This window comes from Genypterus blacodes, unplaced genomic scaffold (assembly GCF_046128005.1).
Source record: "Genypterus blacodes isolate CSIRO-AG114 ecotype Tasmania unplaced genomic scaffold, CSIRO-AGI_Gbla_v1 ptg000029l_1, whole genome shotgun sequence".
Lineage (NCBI taxonomy): Eukaryota > Metazoa > Chordata > Actinopteri > Ophidiiformes > Ophidiidae > Genypterus > Genypterus blacodes.
Window position 1 is genome coordinate 5,607,551 of NW_027466842.1, and position 21,951 is coordinate 5,629,501.

A 21,951-nucleotide genomic window follows, 5' to 3' on the forward strand; every position below is an offset into this window, starting at 1 on the left:
GAGACTGAAATGGGGTCTTACACAGCAGCGAGAGATACTGTTACAACTTCAAATTGCTCTCAAACTGCTTTCTAACTCACTCGAAAATGAGAATCATGAGAGTGCCTCGATGTCACTTCAGGGCTTTGTTTGATTCAGCCGTTGAATCCTCCAGACAGAGTTGTTGATCTTTTTTTGATGTAACTACTAAGTCTGTACCACTATTTATACTTCAGACTCTAGCTGCCTCTACCTACGTACGTGCATGTGCCTCGATGCAATCACCTCCCCGGCTTGGAAGGAGCATTGCAGGGGGCCCACTTGACTAAAAATGGAAAAAATAAATAGCTTGCAGTTCTTTGAAAACACATTCAATGTCTCAGCATTCAGCAACCAATCATTAATTTTCTTCAGTGTATCAAACAGCTGAGAGCAAAAACCTAACACAACACTGGCGTCCATTACTTCCTCGTTTCTCGGGGACAAGTTTCACTTCCAAATCCCCAAGCAGATATAGGTATAGATATAGGAAAGAAAGACGGTAAGATGAAGATGGCCGTGTCACCGCAGCTACTGATGACACTCTACAACTTTCCAACTTCAATAATGACAAGAGGGTTACAAGAGAGATGAGTTTAGGGTGTGTGGAGGTGTCTCAAGACCTCATCTGACAGCCGAGTAGACTTTGACAAATAATTTAGAAAATCCTAACTGAAGGAGGAGCACAGAGGGGAAGGAGGCAAACAGAGCGTAGAATGAAAAAAGACGCCCCAGTTGGAGCTCGCCTGCCCTGCACACAACCTCTCTGGAGCTCTAGTGCTTGTGCTTTATACGATCTTAGCGTTTGCAACGAAATAACGTTGCCTTGAAGCACAGCAGACTGCATAATGTCGGCATTTTCGGGGCACGAACAGTAGCCGCCGCAGAAATTGTGTTTTTGCTTAAATTAGTATGTAGTGAGTTGTGTAAAATATTCATCATTGGGAACGAGGTCGGTAGAAATTCAGAGGAATTATGGGCAGCGTCTAAGTGTGTTTATGTGTGTGTATATATGCCAGCATGCGTTTGTGGGCACAGGCTTGAACAACGTTTATGTGTGTGTGCACGTTCATGGTTACTCAGACAGCATGTGCACATATCTCATGTTGATGAAATGTTTGCCGAGTGGCTTTTTTGACCACTCGCCTGTTCGAGTGTGTTGTGTTAGTACAGTGCACGTCTGCTAAGCTCAGTGTGTGAGAACAGTCTGGCCTTTTCCGAACAAAACCTCCTGTTCAAAGTATTTAACATGTTCGGGACCTGCTCATAAACTTCGCTGCCTGCTACAAAAAACACTGCAGGTCCACTGCTCCAATAAACAGGAATATAAAACTGTAATGCCTGATTTTATGGTGCTATACGTTTTGCACAGGCCAATATATATACATACAAAACTTATGAAGCATTTGTGCTGTACAGAATTGTTCTGAGTCTGCAAAGAAAATGTACCCGCTGTAGCAACACATACTACAGTTTGAGAACCACTGATCACTGAACATACACACAAGGAAGTTAAGCCCTACAAAAAGGCAACAGGTTGCTGTGTGTGTGTTTGGTGTATGCAGTCAAGACTTTGGAAAGCCTTTGGAAAGCACAGTGGATATAACTTCACCTGTATGTGTATGGGCACAGGAGATACAGACTGACAGAAGAGTAAGAGAAGTAATAGGGAAAAGCAGAGATACAAATAGGGTTGCCCTTTTTCATTTATTTTGGAGAAGCCCACTTGATGGCATCCACAAACAGATGCGGCAGTGCAGTTTCCAATTTTTTCAGCCGGGCTTTCTCATATACAGAACAGTCTGTTACTGGCCTGTTATTCATGGAACACACGTGTGTGTTCTTAAAATGTGCAGACCAAGAGTTATGTTGACCTGTAGCAGCTGTCCCTGCTGCCTGAAGACCCTCGTGCTTGGGTTATTGCACAGTGTACATAGCATAAAAAACAGCGCATAGCGAGAGTCACCTCAGCAGAAGAGGGAAGCTTTGTGACAATGTCATAGTGAAGTCAGAGAGAACACAACAAGCTCCGTGTAGAGCGATCACAGGACCAAAACCTGGATGTTTCATTCCAAGGAAAGCAGCGAGCTGAGATTAATCACGATGAACCAACAATTTCCTGTTTACCCTGACAGCAATAGCACACATGCACACACACACTGTCGTACACACACACTAATTTACTTCCAGTCGTCACTCTGATATCTTACACTTCAATCCTTTTCAGTTTGTGCTAGTTGGCCTTGTGGAAATCAATTTCCATTCCGATATAAGGCTCCATATTATGGCTAAACAGACCAAGCATTGGTCCTGTGTTGGTGATGTAATCATGTGTTTGTTTGTGTATGTGTTTCACTCAATAATGCCCTGTGAAATGCTCTGTCCCCCATCCCCCGCACACACACACACACACACACACACACACACACACACACACGTATGCATGCATGTCACAAAGAATTCAGAAGCACAGTCGATATTGGTCTAAACGCTGCGGTTATTAGTTGTCTCACATTTTAACGGTGCAGGTGGCCTGAAATGTCACACTGTGATTGTAATGGCTTCTTGCTGAAAGGCTCAATCACACACACACACACACAGACACACGCGCGCACACACACACACACACACACACACACACACACACACACACACACACACACACACAAACACACACACACACACACAGAGAGAGTGAGAGAGAAAGATTATACAGGTATTTCTCCAGCCTCCAGTCAAGGGACCTGTCTTCAAGGTGATCTTTGATCTTGACAGGACTAAACTCTCACTGCACCATGTGGGGTCTGCCAAGGATGCGTTCAGGGTCTCACCTGCTGCCACAAGGAAATGTGCAGTAGTTTAGAACACATGTTTCAATAACTATAACGATGATACTCATATATTCTTATTTAAATCAAAGATATTCAATGATTGCTTCCCACAAAAGCCATTTTTTTTGGGATATTTTAATGAATTTCTCCGTCTTCTCTGTCTTTCATCCCATGCGGATGTTTTGTTGTTTGTGTTATATTATTGACTGTTTCTGTTTGCTTTCTGTTGAAGAAGACGTGTCTATGCGTGTGCAGGTCAACATAATTTGTTTGAAAAATCTATAATTTCATCAACTCATCTTTCCCTTTTCCCTCTCTTTTTAACTTCTCTACCACTCCACCTGTGATAGATATGTTTTTACTTTAGCTGTGTTATATTTTCTCTTTACTTTCAGATGTACAAAGACTAATTGGATGGAAATGTAATTAGATAGAGATGTAATTACTGGTTGAGTGAATTTATCTTATCAACTCTTGGAATTTTACCAAATTGCCTTCAGTGCAAAGCATCAACCGCACTAATTAACACAGCAAAAGGAAAAATAAACTGTGTACTACTCTGTACTTAAGATTCTTGGCAGAAAACGGCACGCCTGAAGCGAGAAACCTTGGTTTTCTTTAAAATAATGATCGGGATTTTGAAGCCTGTATCGAAAATATTACCAAACTGCCTATAATCAACTCGCTGAAACATACGAGTGATTAATCTCAGTGTGTCTGAGGCTTTGGGTTGCCAAGCAATACAAAAAATGTGATTAAATTATTGGGACAATTACACCTCAATAAGCCTTGATGTAAAAAACAATTATTGTTATTATCATGGTGCCGTGATTGAAGTTGAGACCAGTTGTAAGAGGAAAACAAAGAGCTGTAAGGGCAAATGCAACTATGACCTGTGTGTATGGTCAAAGAAACACACGCACACGCGCACGCACACACGCACACCCGCACACACGCACACACACGCTACGTAATTGAGTCTCTGGCAAGTGTTGTGGGCTCATTAAGCCCTCGAGCCAGAGCTCTCAGTTCAGTCAAAAACTGAGTGCAGATGAAAGACGGCCAGGATCGACTTTACCTCGGGCAAACTTTGATAGATGTGCACCCCCACCCCACCCTACCACGCACTCTGCGAACCTTCTCCACTCCCATAATCAAATGTTTACACGTGCTTGCAAATTTTTCATCCACACAATATCACAGTTTTGTTTACAAGTTACAAACACAAACACAAACACACATGAGCAGACGCCAAAATTTACATGTTTTCCCTGCCCTCACTACAAACCTTGGAGATATTAAAATCTAGTATTTTTCCATTACAACCCATGGGTTTCTGGCAAGTGTTTCCCACATTAAGCCAATTCTGAGTTAACATGAGGGATTCGAGGTCACTGCTGGCAGAGGGAGAGAGGAGAACGCACAAAGCCGCCTTTAGCAAACGACTTCAAGGGGGCATTCACATGGGTATGAGTTCACTCTACACAAGGAGTCAGAGAGCCATGAATCAGAAATGTTATACGTGTAGGTCGTCATTTAAGTGTGTAATACAGATTGTTGGGGTTAAGTGTGTGAGAGCAAGGCCCTGTTGACCTCACCAACTCTTCATCCATGCAAAAGAGAGACAGTTGCTTGGTTGTGTAGCCTTCTTGTAGAATCTTCGGCGCTGTTTTTTGTGTCAATGTCTGTTTTGTTTTGGTGGGACACAGAGAGGATCGGGGGAGTGGAATACCAGTAGCTGGGCAGTGGCACATTTATTTTTGGGATATTTGCGCTCGTCTCTGTCTATCAAGGTAATCAGCTTTGTGACAGCCTGCTGTCTCAGCTGTCATAACCTGTGATGTATTATCAAACACACCCTGCAGTGCAACATTCCGGATCTAACACAAATGCATCTTGACAACCCCCTATCAGTAACCCCCCCCCCCCCCCCCCCCCCCCCCCCCCTCCATCTGATGAGATTAGTTCTGCACCGATACTGCTCTTCTCTATTCACTCTCTCTCTCACACACACACACACACACACACACACACACACACACACACACACACACACACACACACACACACACACACACACATACATACTCTCAATAACACACAGGGCCTCAACCCCTGCAGGGGAGGTGTTTCTTTATTCAATTCATCATTATGTCACAGGGAGGAAGTTGAAAGTCCAAAAGCAATCGATTGTTTCCTTCATGACGAGACGAGATAGAGAGCCGCTGGTGCAATAAAGAGCTTCATTTGTCGACAAGCAGACAGTCAAAGTGCCAAAGTGAAACGAGCGGAATTTAAGAAGGTAGAGGCAATGAAATTAAGCGGAGGGAAAGTCATGCGTAGAGACAGAGGGTAAGGTGAAGAGAAATGGGTGCATTTTTATGGGCCCGCTGTATCGCGCTGTTTCAGCAAGACGAGGGAGCACGGACCTTATCGAGACATTGCTCAGATCACAGGCCAGAGATTCAGCACTTTTATGATTGCTTCCGCTCATATTCACGTGGAAATACACAAATTTGTGCAGGCGCAGCCACACACCAATACGCATACACACAAACACCTCCTTACAACAATCTCACTGATGCCATCCGTAATCACATTAGTGCCTCTCGCTGTCTGCTGAACACTTAAAAGGAAAGCATCTTTTGAGTAGTTGCCAGCATGTCCCTCATTTCCATTGCTCTTAGATCCCTCACATGAAAGATTTATAACAATATAAAACAACTTTCAAACGATTTTTGATACCATTGTAGGACAAATTATTTAATAATATAATCTGATGTCATGGGGTGATGCACCAGACTGTAAACACTATACGGAGCTTAAAGACAAAGCTCTCAATGTAATAAGTGGTAGATGTTGCAGACATGACGTATTACCATAAGGTTATGAATACAAGTGGCCAGAATGTTACAAAGAGTCAACTTTATTAAGGACATGGAGTTGATATCTAGAGGTCAGAGTAGAACTAGTTTCCAGTGAAGTTTCCAATTTCCAATTTGGTTTGGGCATCTGAAGAGATTGCCCCAGGATGGCTCTCTGTGGAGGTGATCCAGGTGCATGTCACTTGGAGGCGACCCCTGGGCAGGAACTACACATTCCATTTGGGCCGGAAAAAACCTCTGAATCCTCTCTGAAGATGTTTTAGGCAGCGGTGGCTGGGGGGAGGGTTGTCACACCACTTGGCTTATTCTGCTGCCATTTCAACCAAGACTGAAATTTGAAAATGGGATGGATGGATGGAACTTTAACTATTCAGTCATTAATTTCCGCATGCAGGGCTTTCTGGTCTTTGGTCCGGTCTTGGTCCGTTTCAAATCTATACTTACACAATCGTGGCCCAATGACTGGGTGATGATGAATTGAAAAATGAACTTGAAGGAGTTTGCGGTTGTCATTACTGTGAATGCAGACATCCTAACTGTGCTCATATTATGATCATCATCAACTCAATACTGGCCACTATTTTCACTAATGACATGTTTCCCTCCCTTACAGCTATACTGGCAGAGTGGTCGGAAATGGTCTTCATGCCCAGAGGCAAAATCCAGAGGTCAAAGTTCGCAGTCCAAACCCTGTCCTGGCTGAGGTCAAGGAGAGGTTAGAGCACTTCAACCAGGTACGATTGTCACTGCACAGCATACGAGGACATTCCCCCATTTACTGTATACACAAAATACAAAACTTACTTTTGTTGAAGTTATTATTTCTTTCCCCTGATTATTCATCTGTTTGTCCCTTATCAATCAGCAGCATTACAGGCATTTCAGGGTTAAATTGTATTGTATCTCAAATACACACTGACTCGTTTGTTTCATTATGCTCATGTAACACACAGCACATCATACACTGCTGAGCGCAAAGTGTCACAGTGGGTAGAATGATTACATGGGAAAACAAACATTTACTTGATGGTTTATTTTTAACTATAAAAATATCAGATGATTTGGGAGTTTCAAAACATTTCAGGCACATTTGATGTTTTGTTTGGATTTGTTTAGATGAAACAATTGCATTAATTGAATTATCATGTAACCAACAGTGTTTAGATAGGAAATAACAAAGCTGAAAAGACTTTACACTTCATGTGAACCATAACATAATAACAGGAAGTGCTGCCATTTTTCTTCTATGTTGGAAAAACTATGCAGAAAATCAAAGATAAAAGACAACGATAGAAGCTGGAAGGGAGACGTGGAGAAATGAATAACTGAATAGAAAAAAGGGAAAGATGAGAGGCGGGAGCAAAAGGTCAAGAATGAATGACAGATAAGCAGAGATGACACCAGCAGCTTCAAAGTGACACTGTTTGTCATGTAGATGGGGTTTAGGGCTGAAAGGGGCCGGGAAGAAAAAGGCCATTTCACAAAGTCCCTAGAGGCCATTTGAGGAGACAAACGGACCAGGATTCAGTTCCCCTCAGCCTGTCTGCCCTTTTGTTGCCCTGAAAATTATGCCTACAGAAAAACACCAGCAATCTCTCACTTTCTATCCCTATATTCCCCTATTTTACACTATTTTCTGGTTCCTTTCACTGCCTTTTCGATTGCTGATGTTATCCTCCTCCTTGATCTCTCAGCCCTTTTCTCATTTGTGCCTCCATTCCTCTAATGTCATTCTTCCAGATATTTGTTCATTTTCCTCCTAACTTCTTCTCATTCATACACCTCCGCACCTTCATCTCCCTCCTTCCTCTCCCTCCATCACCCATTTTCTTCAGTTTGCACGTATCGTATATCTGGCTTGTCCCATATATCTCTCCTATAGCCTGTCCACATGTCTGCCCCTGACAGCTCAAGATCATTTCTGTCAGACCAAAACATCCCATTGTGCACGACGGCTCCCAAGTAGCCCCGTTGTCACGGCAACGCCATAGTCGAGTCGACCGTTGACATTTACAGGGTTGAAAAGCCTTGAGTCTCGACCAGGTGTCATAGTTTGGCTGAGCTGGTGTGATGTCAGGTAGCCCATAGGAGAGTGTCACACTGCATAATGTGACACAGTTTCCAAGTTACACAAGTGAAAAAAATAGAAGTGCAACAATACCCTGTGTCTTGTTGTTTATACATACGTTTTTACTCAAAAACCATGTAAGCATCAACATGTTAACCCCCAGAAATGCCGAAATGTTTGCTCATGCTCTTTGACAGGTTTAAAGGTTTCCCCAAATTTTGCTCCATACTCAATGTTGATGTTTTAAAAGGTGGTTCTAACTATGTTGACAGCTTGGAACAGCAACAGAGCTCTGAGTGGGTTGGACGCTATAGCAACATCTGTGAATGTAAATATGCAGTGTGTGTATCTGTAAGCTGTGGTTCTTGAGGTTTATACTGGTATTTTAGCTTCTTATTTGATATAGTATAAAACAAAAACAAAGATTATGACTTTTAAACTGACGAGTCATTAATATTCAAGTTTCATGTAATTCCTCATCTTGTTCCGTCTGCTTAATGCTCTCTTTGTTTCGCTTCTCTTTTTTTTGCTCTGTATTCAGAGGAGCCGGATGGTTAAAGAAATTTAATTTAAATCAAATTATCACTGAAGTAACTTTCTATCCGTAATGAAATGTTTTAGAACAATCTTTATAACAGCACAATGAAGACGCAGTGGGCAAACCTGCCAAAGTGTCCCCGGTTCTGTCTCTATCCCTGCAATGGAGCCCTTGGCAGATGCTGTTAGACAGACAGGCCCATTATATAAGAATCCTCCAGGTGGGCGAGTCAGTCTGCGAAGTGAGTTTATTTGCAGTTAGTTTTGACAAGCCCATCTGGATCCTTTTACAAATAACAAACTTTACTGGGCATCCTCAGTGCAGCGTGTAATGTTAATTGTGGTTCAATCAGCACAGACTTCTTCACTGATGCAAAATATTGTTTGATGTGGGATATATCTTTTGGTGCAGACACCATCTATGGATTATGGTGTAAGGTGGTGCTGAGATTGAGTAACTAGGGAGTCTATGAATGAGTCTTCTTCATTTACGTGCATAATACCACCAATGGCAGCTTTTCACTTTCATAGATACATTCAGAGAAGTTAGTATCCACAGGGGTTCACTTACCTTGGGTTTATGGATGATAACCTTCAGAATTTATACAAACGCGATTAAAATATTCAACTGAGCTACAGAGTTTGATAAATCCAGATATTACCCTAATTGGTATAAGTTTGAAGTTAATTTTTATGATCCTGGCAAATGGCAAATTCCGTCTAGAAATTGCAACAGTGAGCTTTAAATCAACATAGCATCATCTGGATGTACTATCTGGTTAGTCTCTTTTAATGGAGCAGCACTGAGAAAACTCTTAAACTCTTTAGCTTCTTTCAGGGGCACTTTTAATGAGCCCAACTAGAGGCATTTTCTATATTCTATATGTCTCTATTTTGCCCAAAGCTGCTTTACAATAATATTCCTTTTTTTCTATTTAACTGTAGAATGTTAGAATGTTTTGGCCAACGATTGCTTATGTAGATAGGCAACAGACACGGTGCAACATGAGCATCCCATTGAAGTCTTGTTCTGTTATCTGTTTTGTGGTGGGACAGCAGCTGCTCTGAGCTTTTCTTGCTGGGAAACAGTTGAGAGATGTTGAGACTCAACTGTGCCATATTTGTATAAAGCGGAGAAAAGTCAATATAAATATTACAGACATTATACAAATAACATCTTTGCATTTTCTGTTGGAATTACGTTCATTTAGAGCATTAGTGAGGCTGAGGTGTATGTGTGTGTGTGTGTGTGTGTGTGGGTGTGTGTGTGTGTGTTTTGTGCCGACTGTAGTAGTTAATCCCAGGGCACTCTGACATTGAGAGGATTGGGGAAACTGCTGCCGTTGTATCACAGACTCTGAACTCTCATCTAGCCGTGACATTTTCCTCTCAAAGTACTCAGAGACACGAACGGAAAGAGTGTGCGTGTGTGTGTGTGTTTATTTTGGTGAGATAGTGGGTTGTTGTTTGATTTGTAGACGCTCAGAAAGCCGGCAGCCGGCGGCCCGGCAAGGTGGGAAGGAAGGGGGGAAATCACAGAGATGCACAGCTACAACTTAATATGGTCAGAGTGGGAACAAAGATGAACTTACACACACTAAACACACCAACGCATGACAAGACAAGTACGTCCTTTAAAATGGTCCATTAAATGAATCGGCCAAGTTTACGGCGTTCCCTTGTGTGATTCACTTCGGACTATCCCCTCACCCCCTAACCCTAACCCCTCTCTCTCCCTCTCTGCCTGTAAATATTGCTAATGTGGACGATTAATGCTTCAAAGAGGATTTTTGAATCCCGGCCATAAGCCCAGCTGGTTTTGGGTGGGGATCCTTTTACAATAGTCTATCTGTTTCCACATGGAGTATTAAGACCAGATCATTTGTCAGTTTGTCAATATGCAATTTGGTAAATGTGTCTCATCTCATCAGTGGCAACATGTAACACTGAGGGAAGAATGGCCAGACCCTCATTCGCACGCTTAGTTTTTTACACACACATACACACACTCACTTACTCTCAGCGACACACATCATTAGAGAAGGTGGACGGTGGCTGGGGAGTTGGAAAGACTCCAGCATAGGAAAACAGAGCAGTGAGTGCAAGTTGTATGTGTGATTGATGAGATTGACTACTGCCTCGCTGCGCAGTTTGGTGCAGCCAGGCCAGAATCCGCCTCAGAAAACACACACATATGCACACTCACACAGACAGAGGGAGAGAGAGGGAGAGAGAATGCTCAATGAATGGATTAACTCAGAGTTACAGATTGCTCTTGTTAGCTAGTTTCTTAAATAGAAATGAGACATAAACTACTCAAATAATATTGGCTGAGTGTGATGTTTGCACTGTATTGATTTTAATATAGCTTCACAGTGCAAAGCTCAATGAGTGTAAATTCAGGGATAAAGAAAGTGCTCAGGCTGAGCTGGCTGCCCTTCAAAGGGAGGCGACAGATTCTTTCCACTTGAAGAAGATGATGGAACTGGCCTTCACAGGAGCTCTATTGCTCTTTAGTGCTGCTGCTGCTGCTGTGGCAACGATACATCAACACATGGCTATACCCAGGACTCTTAACTTGGTTAACGTGGCAGCCAAACTTTATGAAACCAGGCTCAAATTCAATCATAACATTTTTTCGCATTACAATGAGATCAATGAAACTATTCAGTGGACCGACTGTTTCCATGTTTGGTCATATTTTCTGCCATTTTCCATCCAGGTCCAAGATGATTACATCTTAATCATAGAAAAACAAAAAATGACCTGTGTGTGTTTGTGGCACATAGTTTTAAAGGTCAGCCTCTGTACTGAAAGTGGCTTTTCATTTGAGGTGTGCTTCAGATTAAACCATATCACGGCTCCACATAGCAATCTATCTGCAGCAAGGATTATAGGCTCCTGTGCCTTTATATGTTTAGAAAATATAAATTAGGACAGGATTTTCATTTCCTGAGGCGAAGTTATTCCTGTTGGGACGATTTTTAGAAATGTATCTATGTTGTTTAGTCTATTGAATATGGCAGCAACTCTCAAGCAAGATCACGCATGGGATGATGATGGGCATTGATGATGATCGCGATGGTGCCAGTGCCTCACAGATTTCTTAAGTTTGCTCATTTTCTATTCAAAGACAAACTTTTCCGATTTAAGAGAATAGCCCCAAGTTGCTTGCTTTTCAACGTTCACTGAATCTGAGCAGTTCTGAGATGTGTCCCGAGTCGAGGCGCCGCACATGAAATGTTTGACTTTATCGGCACACAAAATCTAAAATGCTCTTGCAGTTTGAGTGGCAGTGAGCAGCAGCCAGAGAGAGCATGAGAGGACTTGGAAATCACAAAAACAACACAACTCCTCAACATTCTGGCTTTCCACCTCCTTTTGAGCTTTTTTTCTGTCCAGATTGCACACACCGTTACCGCGTAGATGTCGTGATTCGTGCACCTTATCGTGTCGCGTGCACCCTGCAGCTTCATAAGATAGAATCAACAGTATTCTGAACAGTTAAGCGATTAGGGGTTTCGAGAATTCTGCAATCGGAACCTGGCCTAAACGAATCTCTTGCCAGGTAGCAGCACATACACACACCCTAGCCCTAACCCTAACCCTCACACACATTGCCATGTTCCCAGTCTGTTGCAGTCAGTGGCTGACAGGAGCAGGGTGGGACAGCTCTTCAGCGCGTTGTCGTTACTCGCTTATGAGGCCCTTGCGGGTTTTAAGCCAAATACAGTGTCACTAACGGTTAACAAAGCAGTCAGCATGTTGGAGCTTGCAGTGCACGGGCGTGTGGCTCTGCTATTGTTTAAAATGTTTTCAAAGCATGAGTCAGACTTCTCGGTAAGTCTCTCGGTGAAGCAACGGCTGCGAGTGAGTGCGTCCACGCCCCTGTTAACAAAAACAAAATCGTTTTACTGACACTCGTATGGAGACAATGCTGACATGATTCCGAACAAGTGCCTGCACGTCATCCAGTGTGTGTTTAACTGTGAGGTGGCCAGAGATCTGTTGAGAATTACACTTTTGATCGTCCACAGGGTGTGGACGATCAAAAGTGTGTTACGGTCAAAAGCACTGCCTGTCAGGTTTGGATAAGAGTCTGTGTTGGGTTCCATCTCTTAACCGCAGCAGCTGTCTGTCGTCCAGAGAGCTACGCTTTGGATTTCATCTTCCTTGTTGTCGATTGCAATGCAGGCTTTCACTAAGGAACCGTGTCTGACAGCAACAAATGCCATCGTGTACAGAACTTGCTGTATCTGCCTGTCCAACTCTCTCTATTAATTAAGAGCTGTCTGGAGACCAGTTGGCCCATAACAGGCACCATTAATCCACACAAACAATCCATCATATCTGCTTCCAGATCCAGCAGCTAGGGATGGCTGAGCACTGCAGCAATCTACTGTTGCTGTTTGTTTGTTTGCAGTCTTCCTCTTCTCTCTCTCTCTTCCCCTCTCTCTCTCTCTCTCTCTCTCTCTCTCTCTCTCTCTCTCTCTCTCTCTCGCTCTCTGCACGCATTCTTGGAAAATACACTCCTCCTTGTCGTCTCTTGGCTGTCTCTTTTCAGTCAGGCAGTGCGAGATGGAGAGAGAATTGCAGCCATTCCCTCTGAAGCCACGGATAAGAGCACGTATTCACACGCACATACACACACACACACACACACACACACACACACACACACACAGCACAACACGACACACGCACACGAACGCACGCGCACACACACAGTTAATGTTTATCCTAGACACAAAAATACTATGAGCTTGAATTTAAAGATTTTTTGTTAAAAAGTTTACAGAACTTCTGCAGACTTTACCTCTGAAGTTGTTTCATTTTCTCTATCCACATCAGTCTCTGCCAGATGCCAGTAATGAGCTGATTACATATTATTGCAGATGGAAATTTGCATGTAGACTGATATACACACACTCATACTTTGACCCTGGTTTCCACATCAATCACACACACAAACACACACACACACACACACACACACACACACACACACACACACACACACACACACACACACACACACACACACACACACACACTTCCACTACTACTACTGCAACTGTTGCAATATTTATACCCCATTTTTTATATAGTCAAATTTTCTGTTTTCCCAAGCAACTGTAATCTGTAATCCTTACCGCCCCTCTTGGTTGAGGCATACACACACAGACACACACACGCCAGGCTTTGCTGCTTAAATCTTCAGAGAGGCATTGGCAACTTCTGAAAGTGCACATTTCACTGTGTGGAGGACACAGTCAAGCGCACACACACACTGAGCTGAGAGCAGTGAGATTTCAAACCTACTACATCATCATTGAATGAGAAATACTTCAGAAAAGGGAGTGATGGGGGATGAGTTGGCAGGATTTCTTGCTCGCTTCACCCTACCTGCTCGATAGTCTTGATCTATTTCTTTATTGTTACGTTTTTCCTCATCTGAGCCTTTAATGTGCTTTAACTGCTCCCTGACGTGATTTCTGCCTCTGTTCCTGTTCTGATGGTCTGAACAACAGCATACCTACGCTCATTGAGACCCACAGCCAGTCATGAAAGCAACTACACATTATTATTATTCAACCAGACAGCAGAGAAAGATGATCTGCTGCATACAAGCATTCAGAAGTCCTCCAAACTCACACTGGGATGCCAAATCGCTCTCAGGCCAAATAAGTTGTTAGAATATCAAATTCCCTGTCCTTAGTTTCGGAAATCCTTTAACTGCTTTGCTACGCAGCCAGTTAAAAATGCTGCGGTGATGTGTCACTGGTTTCCAGGGTGACGGTGCTTGATTGTCTAATTAACATTGTGAAAACATACCCTGAATAGCACAGTTATTGGTGTTAATATGCAGGCTTGTTATATGGAAGGCCTTTGCACCGGATGTTCAGCTGTTAAGTAGTTAGTGTTTCCTCACAAACTCATGAAATGTTTATTGAATTTATTGAGTTATTTTGCATAATGAAAGGGTTTTAGGTTCATTGCGGTTTTTGTTCAAACTCAAGGGAAAATTTCTCCACTTCTCTTTTCTCTCCATTTTTTTTATTAGTGTCTCACTCATCTCTCTCTAAAACATCTGCATTGATACAGCGGTAAAATACTAATACATTCAATTCAAACTTACTTATTTAGCTCTTTCACATTATTTTACAATATCATCCAATTTTTTATAAACTAATCCCTCTTGCTTCTTTGCAACAGTACGCTCTTGTACGATAAATGTGTAGTTGAATAACTAGTAGAGGTCAGTATGGAGCATACAGCACTAAACACCTAAGGGAGGAAATCCCTATTGTTGTGTGTCTGTTATGTGTCCCATAGCAAAGCACTGGTCAGCACAGTCTGTTCCTGTAAGATGCATATTAATGACCAGAATGTAATACTGCTCACATTTACTTTACTTGGAGCTCATAAAAGCCCAAACAATCTCATCGTCGACAAGGGCTTTCACATTCTCTGTGAAGTAAGTGATGCATTAGCTGTCTTCTCTAAAGGGGCTCGCTTGAGTCTTCAGCAGCCTGCTCGTCTCTCCTTGCGTCCTGGCTGCCCGTAACCCTTCACTATAGCATTAGATCGGGTCTGAGTGAGTGCTGGTCCCATGAAGTATAAACAGTAAACACTACTGTAACTGTAAAATTAAGTTGTAGCAAAACAGGATCAGTAGTTGTCAGGTTAGTTCACCAGGTGTGTCCAGCTAATAGAGTTCTGGAAGCAGGGAAGAGGTGTCAAATGTGAAGTGCTGGGGTCACTCAGGGACCAGGGGTTGAGAACCGCTGCTGTAAACAACTAGTGAAATGGCGCTTGAGTGGCGTTTATTGCGATGATATTAGTCATTCCTCAACACTTTAAGCCTCAAACCCATTCCTCCCACTCGCCTTTCAAGATGCCTTTAGTGGTTGTTTCATCTAAATGAAGGCCAGCTGTGTACCAGAACTGACCCCATTAGCTTTCTCATGAATGTGTGATAGCGTGTGTAGACTTGAATTGACTGTGTGTGTTGAAAAGGATTGTCAAATGTATTTTTGTGTCCTTAAATTTCCAATTCCAAAAATCTATAATTAATGAGCGTTTCTTTGCATTCGGCATCACATCGTTATTAGTTGTTGTGTGAGGAGGAGGAGCAGGCACCTCTTCAAACATGATCATGGAAGACAGGAAGGTGCCAGCATGTGATCCAATTAGTAGGCCCCATGCTGAATAGGAGGAAACAATGAAAGTGTTTCACTAAGTCAATGTTTCAACAATGTGTGAATACGTGACGCATAAATGAGAATATTCTGTATATTTTTGTAATAAGTGTTGCATTTCTGTCTTTGTGGTCCAGGAGACACAGGAGAAGTTTCCAAAACTAGGTCAGATGGAGCCATGGGAGGATCTGGGCAGTGGGGAAACAGAAGAGGGCAGCGCCACAGACTGTGACGACGAAGATGGATGTCAAGCATCAGGAGACGGCAAAGACAAGACCTGTGAGTACACACACGCATCCCATATACACATAGTTCTCCCCTTGTTGTCTTCCTGTTTACAAACCATCTGCTCGCCTTTAACTTGAACATAATCTTCCCATGAATTTTCAAAACAAGAATGGTGTGAATTCCCAGTGGTGCATCTTTGACTCAAGTGGGTGAGAGTAAACAAATCGAGTGTAGATATTCTAAAAATGGCAAGTAAAGTAAGTGAAGAGTCTTTTAAATCCATGGGAAGAACCATCAAAGGCTTTTCACCCCTTTGGTCAGAATGGATTTTTTTTTTTCAAACATCTCCTTGTATATTTTTATTCTGTTCTCCATGCGTCATTTGTCGCTGTTCAGTCTAATTTTCACATCTTGCAAATATGTTTTCAAATGTGTTCATGTTGCTTTAATTGGAGAATTTCTTGAACAAGCTGCATGTTAATCATTTGTAATTATCAGGCTGCTTATTCCACTTGCGTCACATTGGAACACGTGGCATCTGGTGTGAAGCTTTGTTGTTCTTGTAAGTAGACAACAATAGACTTGAGGATGTGCGTCTATGCCACAGGCGAGGAACATAGATTTCTTTTTTATTTTGATCTGGTGATCTGTGATTGTCTGTGGCCGGTGATGTAACTGACAGTGGCTGAGTAACAGAGCGGGTCTGTTTTGTCTGCAACATCTGCTCTCTGAGGAGAATACAGGCCGAGCAACGCTGTGGAGAATCTAAAGTAGGTTAGTGCAGAGTAAAAGGTTTTCCTTCCATTCAGCAGACTTATAACTGCACATCCCAGAGCTGGGCCTAATGATGTGTTAAGACATCTTCCAACATCAGCTCTAAGCTGTTGCAGGAACACGTATTAAACTCTTTCTTCCAACATCTTCTGTATTGATAAATGTAATACATAGCAATTCATACCCAGAGACCATCTTATATAACAGACCATTTTATATAACAGCAACATCGGGTCAGGCAGTTAGATTATAGTTTATTACGTGGCCTGATCACGATAAACGATCCGTCAAGAAATGGGAACCTGAGATGAGACTCGATGATGAGATCCCTGCTGGATTCCCAGCGTGCAACACAGCAGAAATACCAGATGCTGACTCACACAAACACAGTATTGTACGTGCACCTTGTTTATTTCACTCTGAGACAAACTTACACAAGCACATTTTGTAAGAAGCAATGAAACACACCTGTGAAATATGACAAAAGCACGAAAACTACCGCTGCTTTATCAAAGGCCATCCACACAACAATGCAGTTAATACCAATCGATAGCTATTCAGTCCCAGTTATGCACCACTCTTCCCAGTGATGTGGATACAACATTTCAGCTTGGCCTGTAGCTCTTGCACCAGCTCTGGTGTCCTAACAGCAGGGTGCAATCAATCAAAAAACACTGTCAGAGATTTACAGAACAAAAACCATTAGGCTCCCCTCAAAGGACAAATCAATATCCTGGTGAGCTCTGCTGCCTGTCTAAAGCCGACCTGCAGCTTTTGAAACATCTCTCCTTCACCAAACAGTGCAGCTTGGGAGCCTGTTTCTGCCCAAGTGGTGAAAAGAAAAAGAGAAAACGGCAGGTAGATTTCTTTTCTTTCCGGATAAAGAGGCTCAGAAGATCAGACAAACATTTCAATAACAGAAGCTTTCAAATTTCATTTAATCATTAAATCATCTCTGGAAACACGAGATGGTTTTCTTTCCAATAGGACATTGTGAGATGTTTCCAGACCACTTAACACTGACCGTCATGACCGTAACTCCCCCTTGTGCTTTGTGTAAATGGGCCGGTGTCTGGGCTGCGTTTTTGTTCTGATCATCACTGCGTCTATCCATCTGTGTCTCCACTGGAGTTGTTTATTCTGTTTTCTGTCTTACAGGTTGTGAATGTCTAATGGAATTAAATTTACATTCCTTATATATGAGATGAAACAAGTTGGATCGGTTTAGTTCACATCAAAGGCGAGTCATAGTTTGGTAGTTAGCGTGATGTACATTAATGCAATGATCTGGAAAGTTTTCGTCTCCCTGCTTCATCCACTGTTATGCTATACAAGATAATGAGTGAACAGTACATTCTTTTATCCGCAGTTTAACTGGATGTAATGCCAGTTCTCAGTGGCATCTTATCAGCACGTTCATATGTGCTACATCAATATTTGCTTAACAGTCGACTATAGAAACAACAAATGTGGCATCCATTAAAAGGGCTTTAACAGGGTGAGGCGGTAATGTGTTGCAGGGGTTGGAGGCTTATTTTCTCCTTCCGTCTGCCTGCGCATTTGTTTGCTTCTGTGTCGGCGTGGCAGAGCTCCCGAGGTCCGTGTTAAAAGGGGGCATGACCGCCCACTGTTCATGCCTTCTGCTAAGAGACAGACTTCATTACCGAGCTAATGAACGGTACTAATCTGCCACGAACAGACTCACTGTTGCTCCCATCATTCAAAGTGATGCAACTGCAGCAGCAATTAGGAAAGAATTAGGTGCATGCATAGGGCCTAAGATTACAGGCCTTCTGTCACGTTCTAGGTATGATGAGGAACTTAGATACAGATTCTTGATGCTGGACTTCTATCAGAGACGAAAGGGCGGCTAAACCCAAGGGTAGCCATATAAAGGCTGTGCTGTGAATGTGGAGCAGGATGTTGATGGTTGACTTGGCAAAAGATGAAAAAGATGAGCTGCTGCATAGACAACAGCCAGTCTGGCAAAAATTGAAAAAGACAAGCACCACTTTTCTCTCCAGTTTTGGATGAAAGTGCAGTCTGATTGCATGACGTCATGCCTGTTTTGATGTTGTCTCAGAGACTCCTCCTCTCGCCTGGAGACATGCTTGCGTACATGCCAACATACGTGCCAGCTAAACCGGACTTGGTCGTGTACAGACTGCCATGACCACAGGCATGGACAGGAGAATAAATCAGCCAATCTTTAATGAACCATGTCTTGATTCTGCCCTGCAGCTACGAGGGCCCCTTCCGTGGCACATTTTGTGGCGTGACTATGGCTTATTAACAGCAAAAGCCAGAAGACTTATGGCTGCTCCTTCTGAAGGACCTATTCATTTTTAACCTACTACTCACCACCAAAAGACCCGCAGTGACAGTTGAGATGACTATCTCTTCACAGAAATCTATGTTTAGGAAAAGAAAGGAGCTAACGCTGAATGTCTCTGCATTGAAAGGCAGAAGAGCGCTTTGTCTGTCTGCTTCCAGACATCCAGCAGCCGTGTTTGAGCCTTCTGCTGTAGCAGTGCACTCTTGTCTTTGCCGGGCTATCGCACAGAACTGCAGAAAACAGACACGGCCAAGACAAAGTTAGTGAACTATTTGGAAATGTGATCTTCATCTGAGCGATAATGGTAGACAAGCACAGTATAATTAAAGTAATGATAAAGACATTAGAACGCTTTTGCATTGAAAACACAGACATTAACTGTAAGTAAAAATAAGTGAAGCATCTGAGGTAATGGCTAAAGATAATTGGGATTAGACGTTCTTATCGGATCAGATGGGACTGAGGGTATGGACCATAAAGGCACATGAAGTCTGCTTACTGACAGACTCTAAGCCTCTCAGCAGATCTGGGTGTCAGTACACAGTACTAAGTGTCTACAAATGGAGGACATTTGTTACCATTATTTCTCTCCTCTTGCAAGATCACATCAGGAGCACAGTGTACAATGCCGAATCCAGGCCACGTTGTTTTTCCTAATATTAACATTTCAAGTTTTGTTTTTGTTCTCCAGAAAACTTAAGGGAGTTTGAGTTGGAATGTGGGAGATAAACAATTTTATTAGTTTCTCATTGCTCCACCCTTTGTGTCGACTGCAGACCGGTGCTCTTTGTGCCGCCGTTGAAGCAATACGCCTGGCAAAAGTGTGCAAAGTCATAAAACACAAAAAAGGGGGGGGAGAAAGCAGGTTATCCATCTCAGAGGACGAGGAGAAGGAAATGCATGGATAAACACTTCCTGCAATTGGGCCAGAGGGGTGTGCAGCGAATGAGAGTGTGAGGCATAAAGCCATGAAAGTACAATTCTCTTTTGGTAGCAAACACCATCTGTCAGGAATGCTGGTGAGCTCATCAAGAGTGTGAAGACACCCTCGGCATTGCTCACACACCCCGCTAAAGTTTAGTGGATAAGCTGTCTGTTTGCGTAAATCCATAAGCAATGTTTGCTTTGCTTTGTCAACCTGTCATGGAATATAATTATCTAAATTTGGCAAGATTGTGGATAAATGTATCTTTGTTACGCACGGACAGAAGGATTTTAGGTTTTGCACTTGTAGAACCACATTTCTGTCTTTCTTTCCATAGTGTCAGACAGGCTGTGAACCCTGATTGTTAATGCAGGGACTTCATTTGGATATAAGGGCCTATTATGGTCCCAAGATGTAGTTGTACCTAATTGTCCAAACCATCGAGAGAACTTCTTATCAAAGATTACAAAGGTGTGCCACAGCTGTTCCCCCTGGCAGAGGAAGTGCATACTTGACATGAATGGCTGCCTGGGCAGGATATGGCCACTCTACTTCAGTGTTAGTAGGATTATTCAGAATCAGTCCCAAGCCCACTACAGCCCACTATGGTCTGTTCCTCGCCTCAACCCAGCACGCACCTGCCTTTCATGTCGGAAACATGTAAGAGGGAGAGAACAGCAGAGATTAAGGGAGACGTGCTCTAGGTCATAGCCTCAGAGGGGCGACAAGGTCAAAAGTAAGGAGGAAGGGAGGCGGGAAGGTTTGGCAGCAGTTGAAATAACACCATGAAGCTGTGTCATGTGAAAAGATCTCAAGGTGGTTAGTTACAGAACAAGAGGCACAGAGGAACAGAGGAACAGACATACAGCCGAGGTGCTAGACTGAGCCATGGCCCCTTGGGACTGCAGAGGAAGGCTGGCTTGCAGATGTAGTGGCTGTGTCCCCGTGCGGATATTAGCTGCAGGACTGCCATTTCCCTTAGCCTTTCATCTGAACCTGGAGGGGATAAGACAAAGCTCTGCAGTGCAGAGTGCGGTAGGACAAGAGGTAATGGGAGGATCAGAGACAGCTGAAGGGGGAGATGGGCTGATCTGTGGATGGATGTTTTCGACCAGAATCATGTTTTCACTCAGATATGCAGAGTCATTACAGATGCAGTGTGTCTCAATATGCGAGGGACATGAATCGTGAATTTTAAATATTTGTCTTCGCTGTGAATCAGTGTTCCCTTTTCCTAATTAAATGAACATGGAGAATGACACACTACAGCAGAACACTGATGGGCATCATAATCTAGACTAATATGTGTGCAGACCCCTTTGTCAGCACTTAAACTGGCTGACAGATGTTCTGTTAAATGATAATCACTGTATCACATCCACATTTGTGATCCACTGTCCCCCATTTTCCCACTGGCCCATCCAGCCCTTGTTATCCCATCATCCACTTCCTATTGCAGTCGATGTATCGGCTTTTCTGACTCGTCTGGCATATTCTACTCTGTGGTTTTTATGGTAGTTTGAGGTTTGAGAGCATATTAGCTTCAAGGGCTCCCTAGGCACACTGTCATCAGAGGAGAATGGTCCTCATTAGCCGGCATCATCGTTTCCTGTCCTAGCAGTATCGTTCAGGCCTTTATGATTGAGCCACTCCAGCACACCTTTAGGAAACGGTAAGAAGCTGGTGTTGCAACAGCTTATACACAAGGGGAAGTAGTGGCAGGAACAGTTCACTGAAAATGTGGCATTGAGCAATTTGTATTGCAGGTTTTACACACAAAGGAGTGAGTAATCCTGGTTACTCCAACCACGTGAAGACAATGAGCTCTTACTTACTGACATGGCATTATGTCTTTACTCACTTACTCACACACACTTATCCTACTATAATGTTTCATTGATTGAATGAATTGTACGTTTGTGTATTTGTTTGTACTCTGAGAAGTGTTAAGCCATAAGCCTTAGAGCTTCACAGGCTTATGGAGGAACATAAAATAATACAACAAGCATGTAACTTCATGTACAAAGATCAGAATTGCCCACAAATTGGCATTAACACAAAAAAACACCTTGTTGTGTGATCTTATAATGCAAGAACATGTAGGGGCTTTTTAGTCTCAGAGTTTGTTTGCAGTTAGTGTGTGTGACT

The 21,951-nt window shown here is 42.9% G+C and overlaps 1 protein-coding gene across 1 annotated transcript in view; it reads left to right on the forward strand.

Annotated features, from left to right (window-relative positions):
* The window catches only part of gpc5c (glypican 5c), an 81,313-nt gene that overhangs the window by 49,352 nt on the left and 10,010 nt on the right, over positions 1–21,951 (forward strand). Inside the window, exons 7-8 of the mRNA XM_076144933.1 lie at positions 6,348–6,468; positions 15,679–15,820. Of these exons, the coding sequence (XP_076001048.1) occupies positions 6,348–6,468; positions 15,679–15,820 (263 nt within the window). The remainder of the gene's footprint in view (positions 1–6,347; positions 6,469–15,678; positions 15,821–21,951) is intronic.